Below are 24,030 nucleotides of genomic sequence, written 5' to 3'. Positions count from 1 at the left end.
AATTGCCTTCTTTAAAATCCCAAGCATTCAATTTGTGTTTTTTTCCTAAATAAATTTCACACACATATATATGTATATATTTTAAACTGATGAATCATTATTATTGAACAAGCTTATTGTCCATAAAACAAGTATGTACTGGGTATCCTTCTTCCTAAACCTCGAATTTTATGTTCAATTAAAAGTTATAATATATTTTTTTTCGATTTTGATATTTTGATGTTAATTATTTCTTAATATTTTTATTTGTCATATATCAACTTTGTCTGACAAAAAATAAAATAAAATAACAATAATAACAACAATAATAATATTACTAATAATAAATAATTAAGTGATATAATAAAAATAATAATTAGATTAATAATAATAACGATAATCCGTTGTTAACTGAAGATTGAGATTAAAATCACTTATAATTGTAAAATTATTGTGACTTTTATTATTTATAAAACACATTAATCAATTTATTAATTTTGATAAATAATATAAATTTATCTTCACGTTGACAATACCACATAAGCGTTTGACTAAATATGAAATCCATGACTAAAGAAAGTTGAACATTCATGGAAGATCGTAAGAGCATTAACAATAAGAGAAACAAAATGAAGACTAAAAGTAAATATATTTTTAGATTAAAAAGATTAGCAAACTCATGATTGAAGATTAAAAAGATTTTATTTGAAAAATCTCTTCAAAATTTTTTTTTACTATTTTAGAAATTAACTTTTCATCATTTTTAAATGATAACTCTATCAAAATAATTATTAAAATTATTTTAAAATGAGTTTTATATATTGGAGGAACTTAGAAAGCAAAAGAGCTTAAGAAAATATTCATTTTATGTCAGTAAATATAATTCAAAGAATCATTTATATGTATTTATAGTATAGTATCTTGAAGAATAGTGTGACATGAAAGGTGGATCAGAAAAATATTACTAACACATACTTGAATGACACTTTATTATTAAATATAATTGGTTATATGTGTATTTTATATCTCAGTATAAATCACATAATTTTTAAATTAAAATATATTTTTTTTAATGTTAAATATGTTAGAAAAAATATTTTGAGAATATTAGTCAAGTATCACTTAATAGTTAGAAAAAAAAATAATATTTCAAAAAAATTATAATAGTTTTTATAAGTAAATCGGTCTTTTAAGGTTAGTAAATCGGTCTTTTAAGGTTAGTTGCTAGTAAAAGCGATTTTTACAAAAATTTTCTGCAAATTTGGAAAATATTTATGCACCATTTTTGTATATCAAAACTAAATTTAAATTATTTATAATGGTTATTTTGAGACTTCTATATATAATACAGTCCTCCAATAGGTTTTGAGTATGATTTTTTATACATAAAATGAGAAAATACAGAAAAATAAAATATTTTATCATTTTTCTTGAGCCTTCATTATGTCATAAGTAAGTTATTCACTTATAAGTCAACTATTTGAGCAAATCTTTGAAAATTTTTTGTATAAAAAAATACAAGTTATTGGTGAATTAAACATCAAAAACGACTTGTAGATTGGTAAGTTAAATACAACAAATAGTATAACAAATGTGTAAGAAAATTTTTACGAGTTCTTGTGTGACAGATTAACGATTGGTGAATTGGTTATGACGACAACAAGTGTATTACAATACTTTAAAATAAATAATATAATATCAAGTAGTTGACTTAAGAAATGAGATATGACATAAATACTGTGGACAAAATTCTATAAAAGAGTTTATACTCTCGTCCATTTCTTATTTTATTTACTTATCATTATCATTTGGTATTACATCCTCACTTATATTTTATATATACATTTGGATATCTGATCATAAATAAAACATGTTGTTAGCACTTGTTATACTATCATTATCATTATTGAGAATTTAATCAAAAAGTGTAAATTTCACCATTACTCGATAACTATATACATTTTAATTAATTGAGATATTGATACGATAAAATTTTTCTACCACAGGTCGAATATCACATAAAAGAAGAGAAGTTGAGAAATTTGTTTAAAAGTCTAAAAACTTAAAAACTCAATTAAACTCTTCTTTTAAATTGTCTTCGACTTTGAACCCATATTATTATTATTATTATTATCATTATCATTTTTGTTATTTATTATTATTATTATTGTTTTGTTATTGAATGTTATTTTTAATAAAACAAAAAAAAAAAGAATGGGTTTGGGTTCAGTACAACCCAAGCCCAAAGCTCAGGAAGGATTAGCAGCTTCGGAGCTGCCCAGTTCACTGATGCTCGTGGTCCAACCGCCCAGTGCCCAAAACGATGTTGTTTCAAGCCAACCAGTTAGAAATGACGTCGTTTTATTCACTAATCAAAACTACGTCGTTTAGATTAAGATACAGAAGAAAGAGGGAGAGAAAAACGTGCACATCTCTGAGGAGAGGCGATCACGCACTGATGAGGATAAATATACTCTGATAGGATTTTCAGTGAGAAATATCGTCTCTCTTTGCCTATAAAGAAGGCGAAGCCGAAGACGGAAGTAGAGGGAGGAGAGCTCGCACAGGGACAAGAGAGAGAGGGCTGAAAAAAGGAGGAAGCTGTTGAGAAAAAAAAGCTTGGAGATGGGAGTTCTCAGAGAGAAGCAGATAAAAGAGAGATCCCACGGAGATGATGAAGCTTAAGGCCGAGAAAAAGAACAAAAAATTTGCAAAAAGGAAGAAGAGTTCACTTTTAGTGGAGTCCAGTGAAGAAAAAACGAAGAAGGTGGATATTAGATCCTTCTATTGTTTTCTCTTTCCTCTTTGTAATTATAAAAGAAAATTAGACACAACATTGAATTTTTGGTAGTTACAGAAAGTATTGAATTTGTGTTGCAATTACAGGAGGAAGGAATATCTGGGTGGTTGGAGTTGTCCAGTATAAAAGATGTCATATATATAAATATACACACACACACACACACACACACGTACACACATATATGTACCCACCATTTTATCAATTGAAATTAGAATGAGAGAATTACAAAATTACAGAAGAAAATTAGAGATGATGATAGGATAGAATATTAATGAACTATGCTGCGACACATTGGGCAAGTTTTGTGGTCTTTCAACCAGCAGAAGATGCAGGAGTCGTGAAAGATATGGCGGCAGGGCATGTCAATGAGGTCTTTGCAGGCCGACATATCGTTCAGACAAATGGCACAGATACCCACGTCACTACCATCAAGATCCTCAAACCTTCTTTCTCTTTTCAACTTCTTTATTATCCTTGCTGAATCTTCTTCATCTTCTTGATCTTGATGATCTTGATCTTGAATAAGTTGATCTTGACGATGATGATGATCTCGATGCTGAGAATAACGCACAAACCAATTATTGAGCCATTCGTTTATATGTGCATCTTCGACGATATCAGTCCATAACACCTTCGCGTCAACCGAAACCAGGAAGCTGGTGTGGACGGAGGCAGCAAGCCCGCGTGCATAAGAGTAGATATTGTTTGCCATGAAATTGCAGAGACGAATATCGCCATTAACGTAGATGATCAAGTGATCTAGAATGTAATTCCAAGCACTGGCTTCAGAGATGAGGAAGTTTATTGGAACGTGGAAGGAGAAGACGATGGGTGGTGCCGCTGGTATGCTATTCCAGATCGTCTCACGACCTTGCATATCACGTCTTAGGATTTGCCTGATGTTGGTCACTCGGATGGTCACAGATGCAATGTTTTGGATATGTTGCGGCCATGGTCGTGCGCTTATGCTCGTCTTTGCCTTCGTTAAACCCGTATTCATCTTTGAGGAAAACAGAGAAATAGCATAACAGAGAAGAGAGCAGCTAGATTGCAGAGAAGAGAGAGCAGAGAAGAGAGAGCAGAGAAGAGAGAGCAGAGAACAGTGTGTTTGTAACAAGGGTTGATGTTGCCGGTCTTTATTTATAGAATAAAAACCAAGGTCCATCCCTACAAGGAGTCGGAAAACCAGGTTGATTCCTGAAAAAATTTAGGAAAATCATATTCGATTTTAATTAATTACAGGATTCCGGCTTTGAATCCCGGCAGGGTTAGGAAAAACAAAGTTTCGACCGTTGGATCTTCTTATATCAGACATGGGGTTTCCTGGTAAATTCCTAATATTGCCTTAAGGTAAAGCAACAAGACGACCACATAATTTTAAGTGTCAGCCAATTTTCCTTTTACGTATATTTTCCATTTCTGCTGTCTTTAGGTCTTCCATAATGCAATTTTCCATGTTATGAAAGGTGGAAACAGAAAATTAGGGATGATCACTAAATTTCATTGGAGCATGATAACTACTACTTCTTAATTCACATCGGCAACTAAAAACTTCTATAAAGTTTTATGTAACAAAACATTTCTTACACAATAACATTCTATCTATTCCTTGTTTTTTTTTTCAATCTTAAAAAAAAATGCAACAAACTTAAAGTTAGATATTTTAAATTTTTTTTATGATATTATATTTAGATTCAGTTATAAAAAAATGAGATAAATATATATAAAGTACATCATCAATATATATATATATATAAATTATAGTAACATCATCATTATCTTATTTCTTCGAGTCAAGCATGGGCTCATGTTCACTTTTTTTTAACCTTATTGTTGAAAAATATGAGTCAATTTTGTTATACCACGCTCGTGGAGCTTATTTCAATACGTATAGTAGTTTCTAAGTTTGTTCACCATTGCTTCTTTGTAACTAGCCATAAAACCTCGAGGCAGTGTGATGTATTATATTTTAATCATATTTTTAATATCTTTTTTTACTTAAATTTTAAATAATTTTGAATTAAAAATAAATTAATAAATAAAATTTAGATATATGTTGAATTGTTGAAGAAAAGAGAAAGAAGGCCAAAACCCACATCTACAGCACCCAGGCCCAGATCCATTCAAATCCCGTTCCTGCCCTCTAAAACGGCGCCGTTATAAAAGCTGGGAACCAAAACCCAGCAATGATCAAAGCGGCATCGTTTTGGATAATGAAAAAGGAAATTTGCAGTAAGCAGAAAGGGGATGACTAAAAGGGAAAAGGGGAAGCCTAAATAGAAAGGGCGCGCAAAAATCCAAGATACATTCATGCTTCCGCCTACAAAAATAGAGGAGACCTGAGAGAGGAGGAGGGAGAGAGCTAAAGCAGAAAATCAGATCTGTAGGAAGCAAAAAAAAAACAAAAAATGCAGAGGTCGGTAGAGATTCAGAGTCGCATGATTGCAGAGTAGAATTACAGAAGCAGAGAAGAGTAACAGAATGAGCTTATTTGAAAGGAGAACCTGAAGCGGAGAAGACGAAAGCGCTGGTGGAGAAGCAGATTCAGTGCGACGCCAAACACAAAAGAAGAGAAAGGGAGAAAAGCTGAGAAAAATTAATAAGGTAATATAATTATTGAAATTTCAATTACAAATAGCTGGATATAAATTTTCACAAGATTTTTTTATGATTTAACCGAATGCTAGGTTTTTTTTGGAAAGTTTCATAAATTTATTTCTTTAAACCTCTTCAACCTTAATATGGTATTTGATTCAAAACTACTTTTCTGGGAGAAAATTCAAAAAATATGTTGAAGCTGCAACTTAATATGGTTAAACCTCTGGTAGTTGATTTTCTTTCTATTTACATTTGGAATATTAGAAAAGAACTGAATTTTCCAAATTTTAATTTGATAGAAAATTATATCATCTATTATTTATATACTAAGTTTGAGTTTTTTTTTTCCCCCCTCAATTTTGTGGAATAAAAGTATGATTATACTATAAAGAAGATAGAAATTTTAATGAAACTAAATTTCATTTTTAATTCAATTCAATATCTTATTTAATTTTGCTTCAGTAAATTATTGATGTACTATAAAAAAAAAAAAAGAAGATAAAAGTTGAAGGAGAAAATTTAGAGCAAGTGAAGAATACCGTCAATGTGTTAATTAAGTTTTTTAAATTTGCTCTTCTCCAGTGGACGTAGACTTGTGAGTCATACCATGCAAATCCATGCATGCTTAATTAAACGATTAATTAATTAATCATCTAATGATGGATAAATCCATGATTAATCCATTTATTTATTCATTTTTGCTTTAAGAAAATTGATGATTAATTGTTTTTTTTTTTTTTTTGTGCCATTTAGTTTCAGCAGCATTATATCGCGACGGAGCAGATGATCAACTTCAGGAAAAACCCACGTGTAATATAAGAAAATCGAACGGTCGAAATTCTATTTTCCTAATTCGGGATTCAAAGCCGGAAACCTGTAATTAATTAAAATCAATTCATAAACTCCATAGCGTCGAATATGATTTTCATGAACTTTCCAAGAATCCACCCTGGTTTTCCGACTCATTCCAGGAATAAACCCTGGTTTCCTTTTTTGATTTCTTCTATAAACAAAGACCGGCAACGAAAACCTTTGTTTCCCAACGCTTTGTTCTCTACTGTGTCTTCTCTGCAATCTACCTGCTCTCTTCTCTGTTCTGCTATTTCTCTGTTTTCCTCAAAAATGGCGACTGGTTTAAGAGAGGTAAAGATAGGGTTGAGTACATTGCCATGGCCGCACAATATCCAAAACATCGCAACTGTAAGCATCCGAGTGACCAACATCAAGTTAACCCCAAGGCATGAGACGATCTGGATTATCCAACTAATGGGACATCCCACCATCTTCTCCTTCCACGTTCCGATCATCTTATTCATTTCCCAAGTCACTGCTCAGAATCACATTCTGGGGTCACTTAATGTTCAATGTTAATGGAGACCTTGATCTCTGCAACTTAATGGCGCGTAATATCTACTCTTATGCACGCCGCCTTGCTGGCTCCGGCAGCAACAGCTTCCTCGTTTATGTTGACACGGAGGTGTTGTGGACTGATTTAATCGAAGAAATTAACTGAGACAACCGATGATCTAATCGACTGGCTCCTGGTGAATCCTGATTATGAAGATCAAAATCATGACCATCTTCAAGATCAAGATGAAGATCAAGAAGATGGAGGTGCAGAGCAGGAGAGGTTTATAATCCATTGGCTCCATACGTCGGTGATGCATCCTGATTATGGACATCAACATCATCATCATCAAGGCCAACAACTTCAACATCAAGATCAGGATCAAGATTCAGAAAGGGTAATAGAAAAGTTGAGAAGAGACAGAAGGTTTGAGGATCTTGATGGTAGTGAGGTGGGTATCTGTGCAATCTGTCTGGATGATATGTCGACTTGCAAAGATCTCATTAACATGCCATGCCGCCATATATTTCACGATGCCTGCATCTTCCGCTGGTTGAAAAACAAGAAGACCTGCCCAATGTGTCGCGGCATAGTTCAGTAATGTTCCATTTGATCATCATCTGTAAAGTTCTTCTGTAATTCAATACAGCTAGGTTAGGGTTAGTTTGAAAAATTCTTCTGTAAGTTGGTCTTGTAAGGAAAAGGGAGATCATCCCGATTTTCCAGTTTTGTATTTCTCTCATTCTAATTGAAATTGATATATGTGTATGTGTGTATATATATACATGTCTTTTATACCGGACAGCTCCAGCCACCCAGAAATTCTCTCTTTCTCTCATTCTTGTTTTGTTTGGTGGCAGATGATGGGCTTCAATTAACTATCTGCTGGGACAGGCTTTGATGAATTTGTAAGTTCTCGTTTTGAAATTACTTGGTTTTGATTTTTTGGGCATGGGCCTTTTTCTATTTTTTTCCCAGTTTTCTTTTTGAAAAACCATAAAAATACTATAGTATAATAAAAATAATAAATAATTTTACTTCTTATGATTCAAAAGAATGAATTATAATTATAATTATAATAATTAATATTATTATAAGTTAAACTATATTAGCCCTCATAATTTATTCATTTATGCGTCCTATGATTGGATTATGTCTCTTGATACAACTCTAGTTTCTCTTTAAATGTGTTCTTAAGAGAGCTGTGTTAAGTATTATAGAAGTATGCGGAGATGAATAATAAAATATAACTTCTGTTATTTATAATATTAATGGAAGAAATTTTTATAATTTTAATATAATCTTGATCTAGAAAATCAAACTACAATTAGACCAACTTTTGTTTTACTAAACAGAATTCTTGAAACGCAGGACGATTTAACTCAATCGGTATGTCCTCTATATGAAGTTCTTAATAGCTCGTTTTTAAGTTTCTACAACGGCCTTTTCAAGGGTTAATGAAAAATAGAATTCATTTTTATCTTGTGGAATCTAATAACAAGAATCAATTATAATTTTAACAGCTTTGTTATCAACAATTTCCCAATTTTCTTTATGTTCCAACTTCAAAATTCCAGCTACAACATAATCACATAACAATAAGTCAAAAAAAAAGAAGAGAAGAACAATTTTGCCCTTTTGAACAGAACGTGATGTTTAGGAGGATAGAAACCAAAAAAAGGTTGAGCAAAGAACTTATCGAGCAGTTGGCCGGACAATAGACTCATCGAGCGACAGGTAATTCTCAGTTCCAACCAAATCCAATGAACCCATGTTGAGTGAAGAATGAATAGAATTCCTTGACATATCATCTGAGTTACCTTCTCTTGCAGCTAAGGCTTCCTTTTCAATTGAGATTGCATCCTGGATCTCCTTTAGAACATCAGATATTGATGGACGCATGTGTCCATGAGGTTGAACACACATCAAGGCTTTCTCGGCTATCTTCCACATGGATTGGATATCATACTCATCGTGTAACGAAGGGTCAATTATTCCCTGTATGTCACCACTTTCAATATGTAACTTTGCCTGCAACAAAATTACAGAAGGAAATTTAACAGGTGAGACTAAGTTCATGCATGTAATAATACCAGATTTCAAAACCATTATTGCATAAAAGCTTGTAATTAACAGTCCACATAGAAAATGGTACTATTCTGAACTTTTACACAACCTACATCATTTCAGATTCATGAGCTCTAGTTTCTTATTTGACTAACATTGGAATCTTCAGATAATCAAAAGACAAAACTTCGAGTTAGAAATTTCATCCTGAGTATTTACTCTAGAAGAAGTTGTTTAATGAACCTTTATGGTTGTATTTACTATATTTATACATTTTCTAGTTCTTGAATTCTGAATTTATATATATTTTTTCACATGAAATCATATTAGTTATGAAATGAAAACAATATATAGAAAATAATAGTGAAACTATAAGTTGTTTTCTTCATCATGCCATATCCTTGCTATCAGTTTCAAAACCTTGTTTTTGTTTCCAGAGTTGCAGTGCATAAACATATAGAGAAAAAGAACATATAAATTCATATAGTAAGTAGAACCCATAATTCTTTGGATTTGTAACCAAACTTACCCATTGGACAATGTTGCGGCAATTTACGCCAAAGCTTTCATTAGATATGGCTTCTTGACCAGACATCAGCTCAAGAAGAATAACACCAAAGCTGTACACATCACTCTTGTCTGTTAATTGCTGTGAGATATAATACCTGCATACCATATGAAAATTAATCAATTCAATGCGGACAGGGCATTTGATTCACTTAGCAAATCTTTTATGAGATAGTCTCCTGCTATTTACAACTAAAGTTTCACAGAAATGTATACAGTATGACGTACTTGGACTATCAAATAAGTAAATTAACTCAGCAGTGAAAAGTCCAACACAAAAAGACAAATCCCGATCCTATCCATCTATGGTAGAAAAAGTGATCAAATAATAAAAAACACTAATCACAACTCAAATGCTCCTAACTTAAAAGAACTTCTCTGGAAGAAGAATAGAATGACAGAAGAACCGTTAGTTTTTTTTTTTCAACTTCCCTCTTCTTATGAAGGGTGGTTGATCATCTCAATGTAATGTTATATTTTACTTTTCCTCTAAGCATCAAATACAATACATATTATATAATCAGAATCAACTCTTATTTTAGCCACTCCCTTTTGGTGAGATTTTAGATGCCTAAGCCAAAGTTCGAAACCTATATTTTACATAACATGTCCATAACTTCAGAAATAGAGAAGGCGGTGCCAAGAGCGATATGTGCATTATGGACAGAATCTCAGAGTAAAAAATCATGTATGCCCATAGTCATTTTTTTCCCCATGTGTAGATTAACAGTAAGTACAAGAGGTATCGTATATACATAGAAAACTGAGAAACACAACACAATTTAGTCATATCAATTGCAGCCAATAGCTTTAACATTAGCAAAGTAGGAGGTTTCAGTAGAAAAGTAGCCTTACTCAGGGTCCAAATATCCTACAGTACCCCGAACTATGCTTGATACATGGGAAGCCCCATCTACTGCAAATTTTGAAAGACCAAAATCTGAAACCTTTGCCCTCATATGTTTGTCAAGAAGAATATTACTAGTTTTTAGATCCCTGTGGATAATAGCTGGGACACAACCCGTATGAAGATACTCAATCCCTGAATAAGCAGGAGAAAAGAATTAATATAATTGCTCAAAGTGATAAACCTTTGTATAAAAGAAGATAATTTATCCTTCACATACCTCTTGCAGCATCTTCAGCAATCTCAAGGCGTTTAATCCAGTTGATACTCTGCTCACGTGTTAAAGGACCTAACAAAAGATTTATGAATAACTATTTAGAGTTTATTCAATTTTTTTCTTGTTGGTGGGCTCACTTGCGTCCAAGCAGCTGGTCTTCGGTCTTGCTGTGAATATTAAATTTACTACGAAAAAGCTTAAATTTCATATTGCTTACATTTAGAAACAGAGGACTTACCATAAAGATGTTCTTTGAGAGTCCCATTATGCATGAATTCATAAACAAGTATACTTCTTCCTTCTTCTTGACAGTATCCAAGAAACTGAACAAGGTTCTTATGATGTATCCGTGAAAGCAGTGTCACCTATATCAAACAGGAGAATATTTTAATTCCCTAGATTGTCAGGGTCTATTGCAACTATAAACAACTCTCAACCATGAACAGCATATGAGTTCTTCTACTTGTTGAAGCAGCATATGCAAAACAAAGGGTCTTTACTCCAATTTATTCTACTGTTATATTAATTGCTAGATTTAAAATGTTATTTTACGGTTTGCATTTTGATTCCTAATCTTATCATGATAGTTCTAGAAAACTATTCTTAAATACTCCATTCATCCAAGTTTTTCAGACTAATTCATAACTTTATTGTCCTATCTACATAATCAGTCCCAGAAACTGACAGAATTCTTGGAAGCAGTTAGAAATGGTTTTGTTCTACAGAATTGCCTGTGAAGAAGGTAGAACTGCTAAAAAGATTAACGAATTTAATCTTAACTGACTTTACAACGACTCCAAGTGTCTATATCTGAGCAGTTCTCCTTTCAGAACTCTTTAGAGGGAGAAAAACTGTGACCCAAGTTTCCTGTAGAATATAAATGCAAGACATGATCTGGGTTCACTTTTTCTTTAAAAGAAGATTTGGAACTCAGTAGCTAGTCCAGTAAACACACTTTCAGTTCTTCTCTACTTCACTGGTTAAACATCTCCAACTAGTCTATTGAGTATTTTTTATTGCTATCATGAAATAAAGTCTTAAAAAGCACTTAACTCTCTCTATCTAAGTCATAAGTATATATGGAATAATACTGACAAGCTAGAGAACTTAAGCTTCCACAACGAGGGCAAGAAAAAAGAACATAAAACCAAAAAAGGACAGGCTAGGATATATTACAGAAGTAGGTAAGCTTACCTCATTAGTAAACTCCCGCTTTCCCTGGTAAGAATTACTTGTAAGAACTTTCACTGCAATTTCCTTCTCATCTTTCATTTTTCCATAATACACGACTCCAAATCCTCCAGAACCAATTTTCTTCTCAAAAGATTTTGTAGCATCTTCAATCTCATACAGCGAGAAGCAATGTGCAGCTTCTGCAGGAGCGTCATTCAAGGTAGAAGCTAGGCTTTGAACTGGCAAGGAATGTCTAAGTTCATCTGAAATAAATCAAAGAAAAAAAATGTTTGAGCGAAATGATAGATCAATGTCTGCAACATAAATATTAAAATTATTAAGAGCCATACCCCGATTATTATATCTCCTCTTCCCTTTGCGCATAAATATGCAAGATGCAATAGTAGCTATTAGCAGAACAGCAGCTCCAACTGACGAGCCAATGATGATACCAATGTGTTTCCCCCTTCCACCACCTTCACGAAGGTTAATGTTCCCAGAGTAGCTGTTGGAGACAAAAGATGAGGGAAGAAAAAATTCAACGTAAACATGCAGGAGTGCCAGGCCAACATAGAAGTGCAAGTTAATAAACAAATGAGAGATTGTAAATTCAGTATAAATTTATAAATTGATCTAGAAACAAAATTTCAGCTGAAAAAACTAAAACATCAACTGAAATTTTCATTTAACAGTTTTATTAAATAATTCTGGATTGTGGCCCTTACATAATTAGGTACAAACTAATATTATACTTCCTCAAAATAAAGAATTCATCGGAGCTTCTGCATAGCCTTCAATTGCTGATAAACAAATAGAGATTTCAATAACGTTATTTATTTCGTCCTATTTTTCTCTCTGTGGTCCACCAAGTGAATGAAGTCAAGGATAAAATACAGTTTGATAACCTATACTTGGGATATTTTCAGATTCAACTCATGGGGTATATTTTTATCAGTTTCAGTACTTGTGGTTTGACCTTTATTCACGTAACATAACAATCTTAGTTTAAAAACATGAACGGAATGGATTTTGCATAACAGCTTAGTTAAGACCTAAAAGATTAAAAACCAAAAAAGAAATTGAAAGTTTTATTAGCTAAATTTAATATAAAACTTCCCTAAAACTTCTCTAATTTGTCTTTCTTTTCTCCTTTTGATATTTCGAGTTTTATTTTGTTTTAACTTTTCGACATTTTTAAATATCGGTTTTTCTAATAGTAGAAAGTCTAACTTGAATCATTCACGTGTCAAACATTTTAACATCCAGACCATCCATGTATAAAACCAACAATGTTACATTGGTTGATTAACATTCAATTACGAGTACCAAAAAAGCAAAAATTTGAAAAACCTCAAACTACAAGGTACTAAAATTTAATTTGTGCTAAACTCAAAAGCTAGACATTAGTTTCCATCAACAGACACTCTCCAAAAATCTCACTTGGACTTACAAGACCAAAATAGGGTGCTATATAATATCTGTATAATCTGGAACAAATGCATGCAGTAACATGTACTGCACAAAGCAACAAATATACGTGAGTTAAAATTGACATAGACATTTCCACTGCACCACCGTAACTGAAAGTTTTGTATAGCTTGTAAAGTAGAGTCTTAATCGCTTTCGCCCATTTTTTAACACATATAATGGGTATTAATGCTTTTAAAAAGGATACTCACTTCAGAACCAAGTTTTTACTGAGAAGACCAGATGGTACTGTTCCAGATAACATATTATTCTGCACATAACTGCAACCATCAGATGCATCAACAATATAAGGTGGAGGATGATTGAAAAAAGAATCGGAAAGAAAAATACATAATAAACCAAAATTCTCACTTATGCCAGGTTTAGTTCATTTCCAATTCTATTGGTAGTCAATTCAAGTTCTACTCCTCTTATCAGTCCCAATATGCATAATCAGCTTGTAATTTGTTGTGTTTGAGTTACCAACATCCCCAACTTGAATTCTTTGATGGTGAAAATCTAAGTTCTAACCTTGAAGAATAGGAATTAAATTTCCACCACCAAAGAGTTGAATGTGGGCCTGGTACTAAAACACAACAAAAAAATTACGTTCTTATTATGCATATTAAGAATAATATTAAAAGTGCTTTTTGAAAAAAAAAACTAATTTGAAAATTTGGAAAAGAAATTGAATAGGAAATTAACCAAATGCATCCTTGGAGTAATAAAATAATTAGTGGTCATTGCTCATCACTTTCAAGCATTAGTTGTAATTAGGAATATATTTGATTTGTGCTCGTACTGATATAAAATCTTCTTAGAAAGGTACAGCAGTTACTGTATTCATACTCGGATAACTTACAGTTCCCTCAAATTTGGTAGATTCGATAGAGAGGAAGGCAGTTCACCCGTCAACTGATTGTTCTCCAGATGACTATTTCAGAAAAGATTTTAAGTCAGTATATTTATTTTAATAATATATATATATAATTATGAAAAATGGAGGAAGAGTTTTACATGATCTTCACATCGGGGCATCCAGTAAAATCAGGTATTGGGCCGGTCAGTGAATTCCCATCAAGCCATCTGCAAAGTAATAAATTGAGTGAAAATACAACATGCTTAAGCAATTATAAATGTGACTTACATTAATTATAACTTACATTTCAACCAAACCGCTCAACTTTGTAAAGTCTGCAGGGATATTCCCTGTCAAATTTTTGTAAGACAAAAAGCTGCCAGATACCAGGCACACAAAAGTACAGGTATCAGTGACATTTCTTTCTAGATATAGTCATTATTTACATCTGAACATAAATAAGGAAACATATCATATACATGATATAGAACTATGAAGTGAAAGAATCTTTACATTGAAACTATCCTTGGCCGCTCATCCTGGTTGCATTGCACCCATGACCATGGAACTGGCAAACAGGGGTCACCACCCTCTTGTGCCCACTCTGATGACGAGTAAAGTAATACCACATCATTAATGACATTTCCTGCAAAACGTATAAACTTAGTGCCAGAAACAAAAGAGTCAGAAACTCGAAACATTCAGCTAATTGCATAGTTGTGAAGGAAGAATTAACTACCATACACCAAAATGCATAATAAAGACCCGTGAGGAAAAACTTAGGACTCAAACTAAAACACAAATTTCAATTATAGTATGCACCGAATGAGCATGCATCTTACTTACCATCTAAAGTACCATCATTCTTCTCCAGATATTTATTTATCTCCATAGCATTCAGAAGCGGCCCCCTAGAAGAATCAGATGTCTTCACAAATTTAAATGACAATACAAAGGGGAGGGATATGTTGGGATACCCAGGCTCATAGACACGATATTTCCCTTGAGCATTTTCTTCAATGTTAACAATAGGTTTACTATATTCGGGATCATTCTGAAGAACTAGCCTGAATTTTCTGGATTCATCTGGAGCCAGATCTTCTATTTCTGCAAAATAGGAGAATGCCCATCCAAAACCAGGAAAACCATCCAAGTTCACCCGATAAGTTAGTGAACCATTTGTACCAACTACAGCAGTCTGCATCACCTTTTCAGGCGGTCTATCATCACTGTTTATAATAATAGGCATTTTGGTCGACACCTTCTTGGTGCCAGCAGCAACATCAACAAGGTAATTTGCCTTTTTTATAGAATCAGACTCCCATATTCTATCAAATGGATCATCTGGATACCTGAGACAATGGAATATAGCACATTCTTATTTCCAAATTAAGGAAAGATTTGTTCCAGAATAGTAGCAGTTAAGTTAACAAGACAACTGATCTAATTCATTCTACAGCTTTTCCAGCTCAACTTCTTTGATTATAATACTTGAAAGGCATTTCAACTCATGAACCACAAATAACATAAGAGTAATGCTATAAACACACATGGTTCCATCGAAAAGTCATTTACAAACTGATGTGACAGTATAGATACGCAATCCATATCAATTATATGATCACATTTAACTGATATCCGCAATATTCACATCAGCTAGCATATTAGTTTGAACAAAATTTTTTTAAAACCTTCTTATGTTTAGCCTTTTTCATTACGTGGTTTGTTTCTCCCTTTCTTTTCTCTTTTTATTCTTAAAGCTTTTAATTTTTATGGTTTAAAGTTCATAAAGATCACAAATATATGCCTCACTTAATAAGATTGTTTAGGCAAACCTGATTGGAGCTTCAGAATCGGCACCGAAATTAATCCTTGCAGAGACACTGAGAAAAAAACGATCTTCAAATGGAGTATAATAAATTGAACCATTGAATTGTCGGAGCTCAAGGGTAGATATGAATGGTTGCCCAATTGTAGCATTTGATAAACACACACTGATAGTTGGACTTGAAGCCAGGAATATTAGCTCTAGCACCTCCACAGAATTAGCATCCGATATGACAATAGTGGACCAGTGAGTAGCTCCAAGAGAAATATCAAATTTGGGATAAACGTTATTGTTGTCAAAATTACCATACAAGAATGTTGCTCTCACAAGATATCTAGTCCTACTGGTGACATTAAAATTGTAGCAGTACTTCTTTGAATCAGCAGGAAAATGTCTAAGTGTCACATATTGCCTCCTTGTCTCATTAGAAACAGATATTGTGGCTTTTTCTCCATAAACAAGATGATCATCAGGAACCCATTCAAGTCCAAGTTCATCAATATAAGTTACTGTTCCCCCGCAGTCCAGACTTACAAAACCTGTATTACACATTGAAGTTTTGTTATTACCAATGAAGTAATTAATAGCAACACCTTACAAATCCCAACCCCTGACTCCATATAAGTTCTATGAGGAAGCAGAATGTCTAAAGAGATCTTGCTGCAAGAGGGGACTGATGAAGCCATTTTTGTAAAATTTTGATCTTAACAACCTCATTCAAAGAACAACAATTTCTGCTCAATAGTTGCAGAAAGTTGGAATGAAAATTTTTGTACTTTAAATCTCTGCATGACCAACAATATGATAAAGCTGCAGAAAGTTAGAACAAAAGTTTTGAACTTAAATGTCTGCATGACCAACAATATGATAACTGAAACCAGACACAAAGAACTGGCAGGTTCCATCAATTCTGTTGTTTGGTTCAAGTTGTCCATCAGATAGTATAAGAAATATGAATATTTGATCTTTTTAACCCAATTTTTAGTTCAAGATTTAAGTTTAGATTATCCTTGAAGGTGGAAAATGTCAGATACATTGTAAGGACACGGGTCCAAGCACCACTAGCCTAACAACATTTTAAATTCAAACTATTGGCCCTTAAAAGTTTAAACTCGAGTTATTAAAAGTTCGTGACTTAAACTCTTGTATGAAGTTCAATAATCATATATCATTCTTATGTGGGACAAAATATCCACCACTTAAATCCTTAATATCTTCATCAAGACCACACATCAACAATCACAAATCACAATTCCAAATCGCACAAGTTCAATAATCATATCAGCCGAACACACCAAACTGACATGTGCTCTGAAACCATTTGTACCAATATCTCCAAGCACCACTAACCCTAAGAACATTTCAATCTCAAACCACTTGTGCTTAAAAACTTAAACTTAAATTATTAATAGTGTATGATTTGAGCTCTTATATAGAACTCAACAATCACATATTTTTTGGATGTAGAACTGGAATATCAAATACTCACTCTCGAAGAGAGGTATATTTTACTTAATAATACTCTCTCAAGCCTTACTTTCAGAAAAAAAATACTCTCTCAAACCTTGTTGGTTTTTCCACTCTTTTCTCTATTTCTTGTTCTTGATCCTTTTGGGGGGGATATCTAGTAGCCTTCTGTTGTATCTACCATTTCTTTTCTAATAACAATCATTTTTCAAAATAATAATACTGACAAATATTATGTAAGTATTAACAGTTTTAATCAGATATTATTAAAAGAAATTAGCAAATGACAGAAATTTTTTTTCTTTATTTCACTAACTCTACTCCTCTTGACTTTCATAATTTAGAAATATTTTTATCTTGTTAATTATGTCATTTTCTTAGTAAATATTTTTTATCAGTACTCAAATTATTAAAATTAGTTACTGGTATAAACTTATTTGATTATTATCATGAATAAAATTAAATCTAACTCATTTTAGCGGTAACATGAGATTTTTACTTTTATTTCTCTGTAATCTTTTTGACAAATCAAATATAATAATTAGATACTCCCAGTATTCTCATCATTTTAACCAAACACTAATTATGGTTTCTAATAATCACATTCCCTCAAATCTAGTTTTTCTAGTAATATACTTATTTGCAGAAACAAATCTTGAAACAAAATAGAATCTAAGGTACAACCATATCCTGAAAAGGCAGGGCATTTGCATATGCACCACCAGCCACTCGATATCTCTCATCAAGTCTGTAGTCATGATCTATTATACAAACCAGCATCCCAAACAGCAGAATTATGATAAGTTGACAACCTACTTGTCCCTAGCCTGATTCAAGAAACTAGATGAACACCCAAAGACAAATTATGAACTGCATACGAAACTGATCGCTGTCCAAAATTCAACCTTGTACTCCATGGCAGTGCCCCTCCAAAAAACAGAAATACCTTACTAGTGTTCAGTGAACCTCTATGATTTTTTCAAGGAACTAAAAATCTCTATCGACAATCAAAACATTAGAAGGTAATTGGAGACTAATTTACCAATTTCAAAACAAAATACTGTCACTAGTCACTACAAAGACATTTAAGTTTCTCAACTGTTCAAGAACCAGGGTTTTCGATTTTGGTTCTACAATTAGGTTGAATATACTGATTGAGGTTGCTTCAGCTTATTCTGTATTGGGCCAAAACAATTTCACCCACGAACCTTACTTAACAAGCCAAGGAAAAATTAAATGCTCCAACTTGGATGTTATCTTTTGCCCCTTCACTTTCATTTTCTATTTCTTCATCTTCTCCTACTTTACACTTAATTGCCAGGCAAAAATTCTCGAAAATTTCTCAACTAAGGAGAAAACAGATTAGAACACAAGGACTGTTTTTGGCTATAGCAATTACCAAACACAAGCTCAGAGGAAAAAAAGAAAGAGTTACAAAATATAAAAAGGTCTTGATAAGTTAAGAAGTAACGAGATAGGCCATAAGAAGCAAAGCGGTTAAAGATTATCACAGATAAAACCGTAAATAAAAGATCCCCAACAAAACAGAGCAAGTTTACATGCCTCAGTTACATATAGATATTTTTCCCACATACACATATCTATGCATATATAGAGGCAGAGAGAGAGAGGGTACCTGGCATTTGAGCTGAGGAACATCTAAAGAGAAGAAGAAGAAGAGAGAATACGAGAAATAAAAACGGGAGGGAGAAGCTTCTCTCCATCTCGTGGGTGAACTTGTGAAGAGGAAAATCGCTGGTAGTTCAGAAGATGAAACCATAAAAATGGTGACCCAAAAGGGAAAAGAAAAAAGAAAAGCCAGAAGATGAGAAAAGCCCCTCGTGTAGAGAAAGTAAAGTAGAGATACCAGCGAGGCCCAGAACAGTGGGTGGACACAGAGGTTAGAATAAGAAAATGAAAAAGCAGTATATAATAAGTATATATATTTTACATGGATTGAAGAGAAGAAAAATGGTGATTTCAGTTGTAAAGAGATTGAAAAAAAGATGTAAAGTGTTCGTAGATGATGGAGGAGTCTGTAGATATGTATAGTGTTTGTATACGCGCTGCTGCCTGACTGATATTAGCTTTTTCTTTTTCACATTTTGGAGAGAGAAGGAGAGGCAAAGTGTGGGACCCACAAGATAATAGTGGCAAGTGCTTTCTGCTTTTTGATCAAATCAAAAGTTTCTAGCACCCCTTTTTTTTTTTTTTAATTATTTCAAAATATTTATTTATTTAAAAATTTAATTAAGATAAACTTCTTAATCACTTATAATTCTACTAATATATAATTAAGTTAAGTAATTAGTGATAAATTAATGATCTTTCTAAACAGAGTGAATCTGACGGTTAAGATTCGTCCACCAAATACTGAGTTGTTTTTGGTGGGACCCACGGGGTGGTCTTATTCTTGTTTTGTTTTCTTACTCTTTTTTCAAGACGTAGCACATTGCACGTTCTTTTTTGTCAGCGGGTTGGTCCACTCGGGTCAATGTGGTCTTATTAACTTATATGTTTATTTAATTAATAAAATAATAAATGGGTAGTTTAAAGTTTTGAAAATTGTTTAATTGTGGATTAGATAAATATTACCTCAAAAATTCCTAAATTTTTGTGTTTATCTTTTTTTTTTTCAAATTTTTGGTAGAATTAATCGTTTTGATTTGTATTATTTATTTTAGTATTTACACATTTTTCATTTAGAAATAGAAAAAAAAATTATAAAAAAATAGTTTGTAAAATAATTCTCTGTGAAATTAAGATAATATAATTTAATTATTTATCAAATTGTATTTATCTAAAACTTAATTTTGATATCTATAAAAATTTTATATTATCGTAGTTAATATAAGTGTGATTTTTAAATTATATTTTACGGATAAATCTTATTTATTTTAAATAGAGTTTAGGAAAAAAAAATTGTTATTTATTATAAGCGTATTAACTATTAAATTTATTGAATTTTTAATAGTAAATAAGCTGATATTGTTTAAAAAAATATTGTTAAAGCTGAGTTTATAAGCTATCAATTTTTAAAAAATAATCAAGAATAAATTTGACAAATCTACAAGTGTATAAGTTGGTACGATCTAAAATTTAATGATAAATTTAAATAACATAAGTTTATAATTTAAATTAGTTCATTTATATATTCAATAAATATATAACTAATGATAATATTTTATTGACAAATTAAGTGAATGATAACATTTTATTTTGAATCTCTTACTAATTAATTTATTTTAATTATTGTAAATTTATTAATATATTATTAAATTAAATTATTAATTTTATTAAATTAAATATTATAAATCAATTATTATTAATTTATAATATATTTATAAATTGATAAATTCTATATATTTAATAAAATTTGAACCGAGTGAATTTCAAAAAAAAATATATAAAAATCTTAACTGTTACTATTTTTATTTTATTTTTGTACTTATTTGACTTAATTATTATGTTATAATAATTTGAGAAATATATTATTGACAAGATAAAATAATAAAAATAGTACCTATCACTTACTCAAAGAGTGATTTCATTTGCAGTAAAAAGTGAAAAAAAAAGGATGGATAATAAATAATTAGGGGTTATGCTTTATGAGAGAGAGAGATATATATATGTATGTATGTATATATATGTTATTAAGTGATAATTCAAGCTTTTATCTAATCAATAATATTCTTTGGAGAATTTATAACCTTTTAAAAAAAAAGGGTCAACTTTTTTTGGCAATATTGTTATAAGAACTTATAAGCTATTTAATTTTTAAATTTCCACTATTTACCACAAAAACATATATATATATATATATAACATTATTACAAAGCTTACAAGCACACATTGACAAAAAATATATATATATAATAAGTCAAAGACTCTTTGGTTTTACAAACTATAAAAATGTGACAAGTATATGGATATATTCTTCACTACATTAAGTCACTGGTAAAAAAATGTCAATTATTCTTGTAATTAGTTTCACATATCCATAATATACATATAAATTTATTAAATAATATATTTTTTATTTAAAATAATCTGACAAATATAAAATATATTAAATATATATTGCACGTCGTATATTTAATTATAATATTTTAATATAATCTCATTATATGTTATACATAGTTGTCAATGTTATTGAATTTAATATCTTAAAAATAGATGTTCAGCGATTGAAATTTGTCATATTATCTACCGCTAAATATGACTCTGAATTTATTTATGTCATCTAATATTACAGAATCTTACTGAATCAATAACTCGACATAATATTTAGTTTGATTAGATGATAAGGTAACGACCTGATACACAGACTAGCAAAAACAATGAGTTATTATCTTAATGTTCGAGTGAGTCCGGAAGTCTTTATCTCTGAATATTAACATATTACTTTTAAAAATTTTAATAAAATTAGTTATTTTTTTTTAAAAAAAATTATAACGTTTTAATAATAATAATAAGCAATAATAACATTTTAATTATATAGAGTAATGTATATGCACATTACTCTATACATGTACATTGTATATTTAAATTATAAGGCATTTAATAAAGATTAAACTATCTTTTTGAAAATAATAATATTTGAGAAATGAACCTTTCATATCCAACATTTGGAACCCTAATAATACCATCTTCGTTTTTAGTTAGTCTATAGTAGAGACTTGATCTAACACTTTTTTTTTAAGATTTTTGTTTACACCCTAAAAGGTTGAGGAGTGAATGAAAATTAACTCATAATTGGTTTGATGATTCCATAACCGACCTTGTATGGGAATTACTCTTACGTCAGTCAATAATTAGGTTATTACGACATTATCATGTAATAGTTTTAAAACTATGATTTTGATAATAACAATATGCATTTGATTTTTTGTCATGACTTGCTCATTGGGTTATGTAGCAGCCCCGGAAATTTAAATGGAAATTATATTATAAATATCAAATGCGGAAGCGAAGTCAAAATTTGAATAACATCCCTTACACTAAAACCAAAAACGTGCTCATAAAATATAAAAGATTAAACTACCAAAAGGAGAAACTTGAAAGTAAAAAAACTACGAATGTGACTAGGGAGTCTTTAGGCGTCCCCTTCGTCGTCCTCATGCGGAACCGGCTCGGGAACGATGTCCTCTTGATCTGAAATGATTAAATAAGGAATGAACTACACTAACCCAGTAAAGACATCACGATATCTCACTGTCACGGAGGTAAATGTGGGTACAAAAGACAAAAAGACCAATGGAGCATAATTTACAACAAATCCTTTTATTAATAATAAAACATTTACCATTCACTTACCTCGGTGAAATTCATAAAACAATATACGAAAGCAATAACATCATCATCATCATGAAAACATATATATGAACTGTATAACATAATACCTATCAAACTTTTCGTAATTCAATCGTTACACAACATATTTTCCTGATTCACCAGCCCACTAGTATCCATGGGGATCCATAGGGGTCCCGCTACCCGTTAATCCTTAACACTTGAAATCCATTCCAGGGCCGTCCCCATACCCCGTCCGGTATGGGCGCCAAACCATAGACCTCATTACCCCGTCCGGTATGAGGGTGAAACGGGCCGTCCCCATACCCCGTCCGGTATGGGCGCCAAAACATAGACCTCATTACCCCGTCCGGTATGAGGGTGAAATGGGCCATCCCCATACCCCGTCCGGTATGGGCGCCAAAACACATAAGATCTCCATACCCCGTCCGGTATGGGAGACCACAATCCCGGTAGGGTTCCCTACGGATCCGGTCCGTCCACCATCTCCCAGGATATCTAGTCAGGCTGACCACATTATACCATTACCCATTTACATAATTTTTTATTCTCTTTTTCCTCAGTCAGCATCATTAATCCACATACAAGCAAGCAAACAGTAATTTATGCTAAACAGGCAACATACAGCATCAATATCCCGGTCATTTAATCCATAATCAATAAAACAGTAAAATATGCATACGAAACTATAAAATGAAAACATCGAACCTCATGCTGCATTTAAAACTGTAAAACAGGCCAAATAACAGTTAACCGACAAATACACTAGACTTGGGCTCCATTAGCGACCTTAAGCAATTTCACACATTCGTTGATTCATGAAATACCGTTTTATCATTTATTGAACTTTAAAACCGTGATAGGAAATAAGGTGAGGGGTCCTTACACGTTTCGGGGTTCGAACACGGCTTCACAGTGCGCCTACAGGCTATCCCTAATTTTCCCTGATTTTTTCTCGGGAAACTGAAACGCACTACTGGTACCTGCACGTGTTCCAAAAAAATCCCAAATTAGGCCCAGGGCCCCTTTCGGCCAATATTGCAACTCCGGCACGGCGGCTCCGCCGTGCTCCAGCGACGGCACCGCCGCTGGCGGCTGTGATTCGCCTCGGGCTAGCTGTTTTCGGCCGATCTGGCCGAATTCGGCCACACTCGCATCGGTCCCTACGAGAAAACAACCCTAGGGTCCTCGGGGGGCAAAAAAATCACGAAAAAACGGAGCTTACCGGCGGCGGCGCTCTCGGGTGCGGCGGCTCTCCGGCGAGGTTCGTGTTTTGGTGATTCGGCTCTAGTCAACCTGTAGAGAAAAGAGTGGTGATCACGGTGATATAAAAATTGCATCAAACGGAGGCCGGGAAGGGCCTCATCAAAGGCAAAAACCGAGAAGGGGCGCGGCGGCGCTGCTGGGCTTCGGCCGTGTATTCCGGCCGTTTGGCCA

General features: G+C 32.5%; 1 protein-coding gene across 1 annotated transcript; it reads right to left on the bottom strand.

The window, feature by feature from the left end:
• Window positions 1–8,236: 8,236 nt before the first annotated feature.
• LOC110809863 (putative LRR receptor-like serine/threonine-protein kinase At1g67720) lies at window positions 8,237–19,345 on the bottom strand. The gene is made up of 15 exons (XM_022035829.2): window positions 18,917–19,345; window positions 15,821–16,352; window positions 14,832–15,337; window positions 14,499–14,631; window positions 14,290–14,361; window positions 14,144–14,212; window positions 13,989–14,060; window positions 13,339–13,407; window positions 12,010–12,164; window positions 11,681–11,922; window positions 10,725–10,851; window positions 10,490–10,558; window positions 10,218–10,404; window positions 9,325–9,460; window positions 8,237–8,759 (listed from the first exon to the last, which is right to left on the bottom strand). Exons 1-15 carry the CDS (start codon window positions 19,002–19,004, stop codon window positions 8,424–8,426), a joined length of 2,793 nt encoding a protein of 930 aa, XP_021891521.1. The 5' UTR covers window positions 19,005–19,345; the 3' UTR covers window positions 8,237–8,423.
• Window positions 19,346–24,030: the final 4,685 nt, after the last annotated feature.

The sequence above is a fragment of the Carica papaya genome, chromosome 8 (assembly GCF_054855325.1).
Source record: "Carica papaya isolate Zhongbai chromosome 8, ASM5485532v1, whole genome shotgun sequence".
NCBI classification, from domain to species: Eukaryota; Viridiplantae; Streptophyta; class Magnoliopsida; order Brassicales; family Caricaceae; genus Carica; species Carica papaya.
This window is presented reverse-complemented; position numbering and strand designations above follow the sequence as displayed.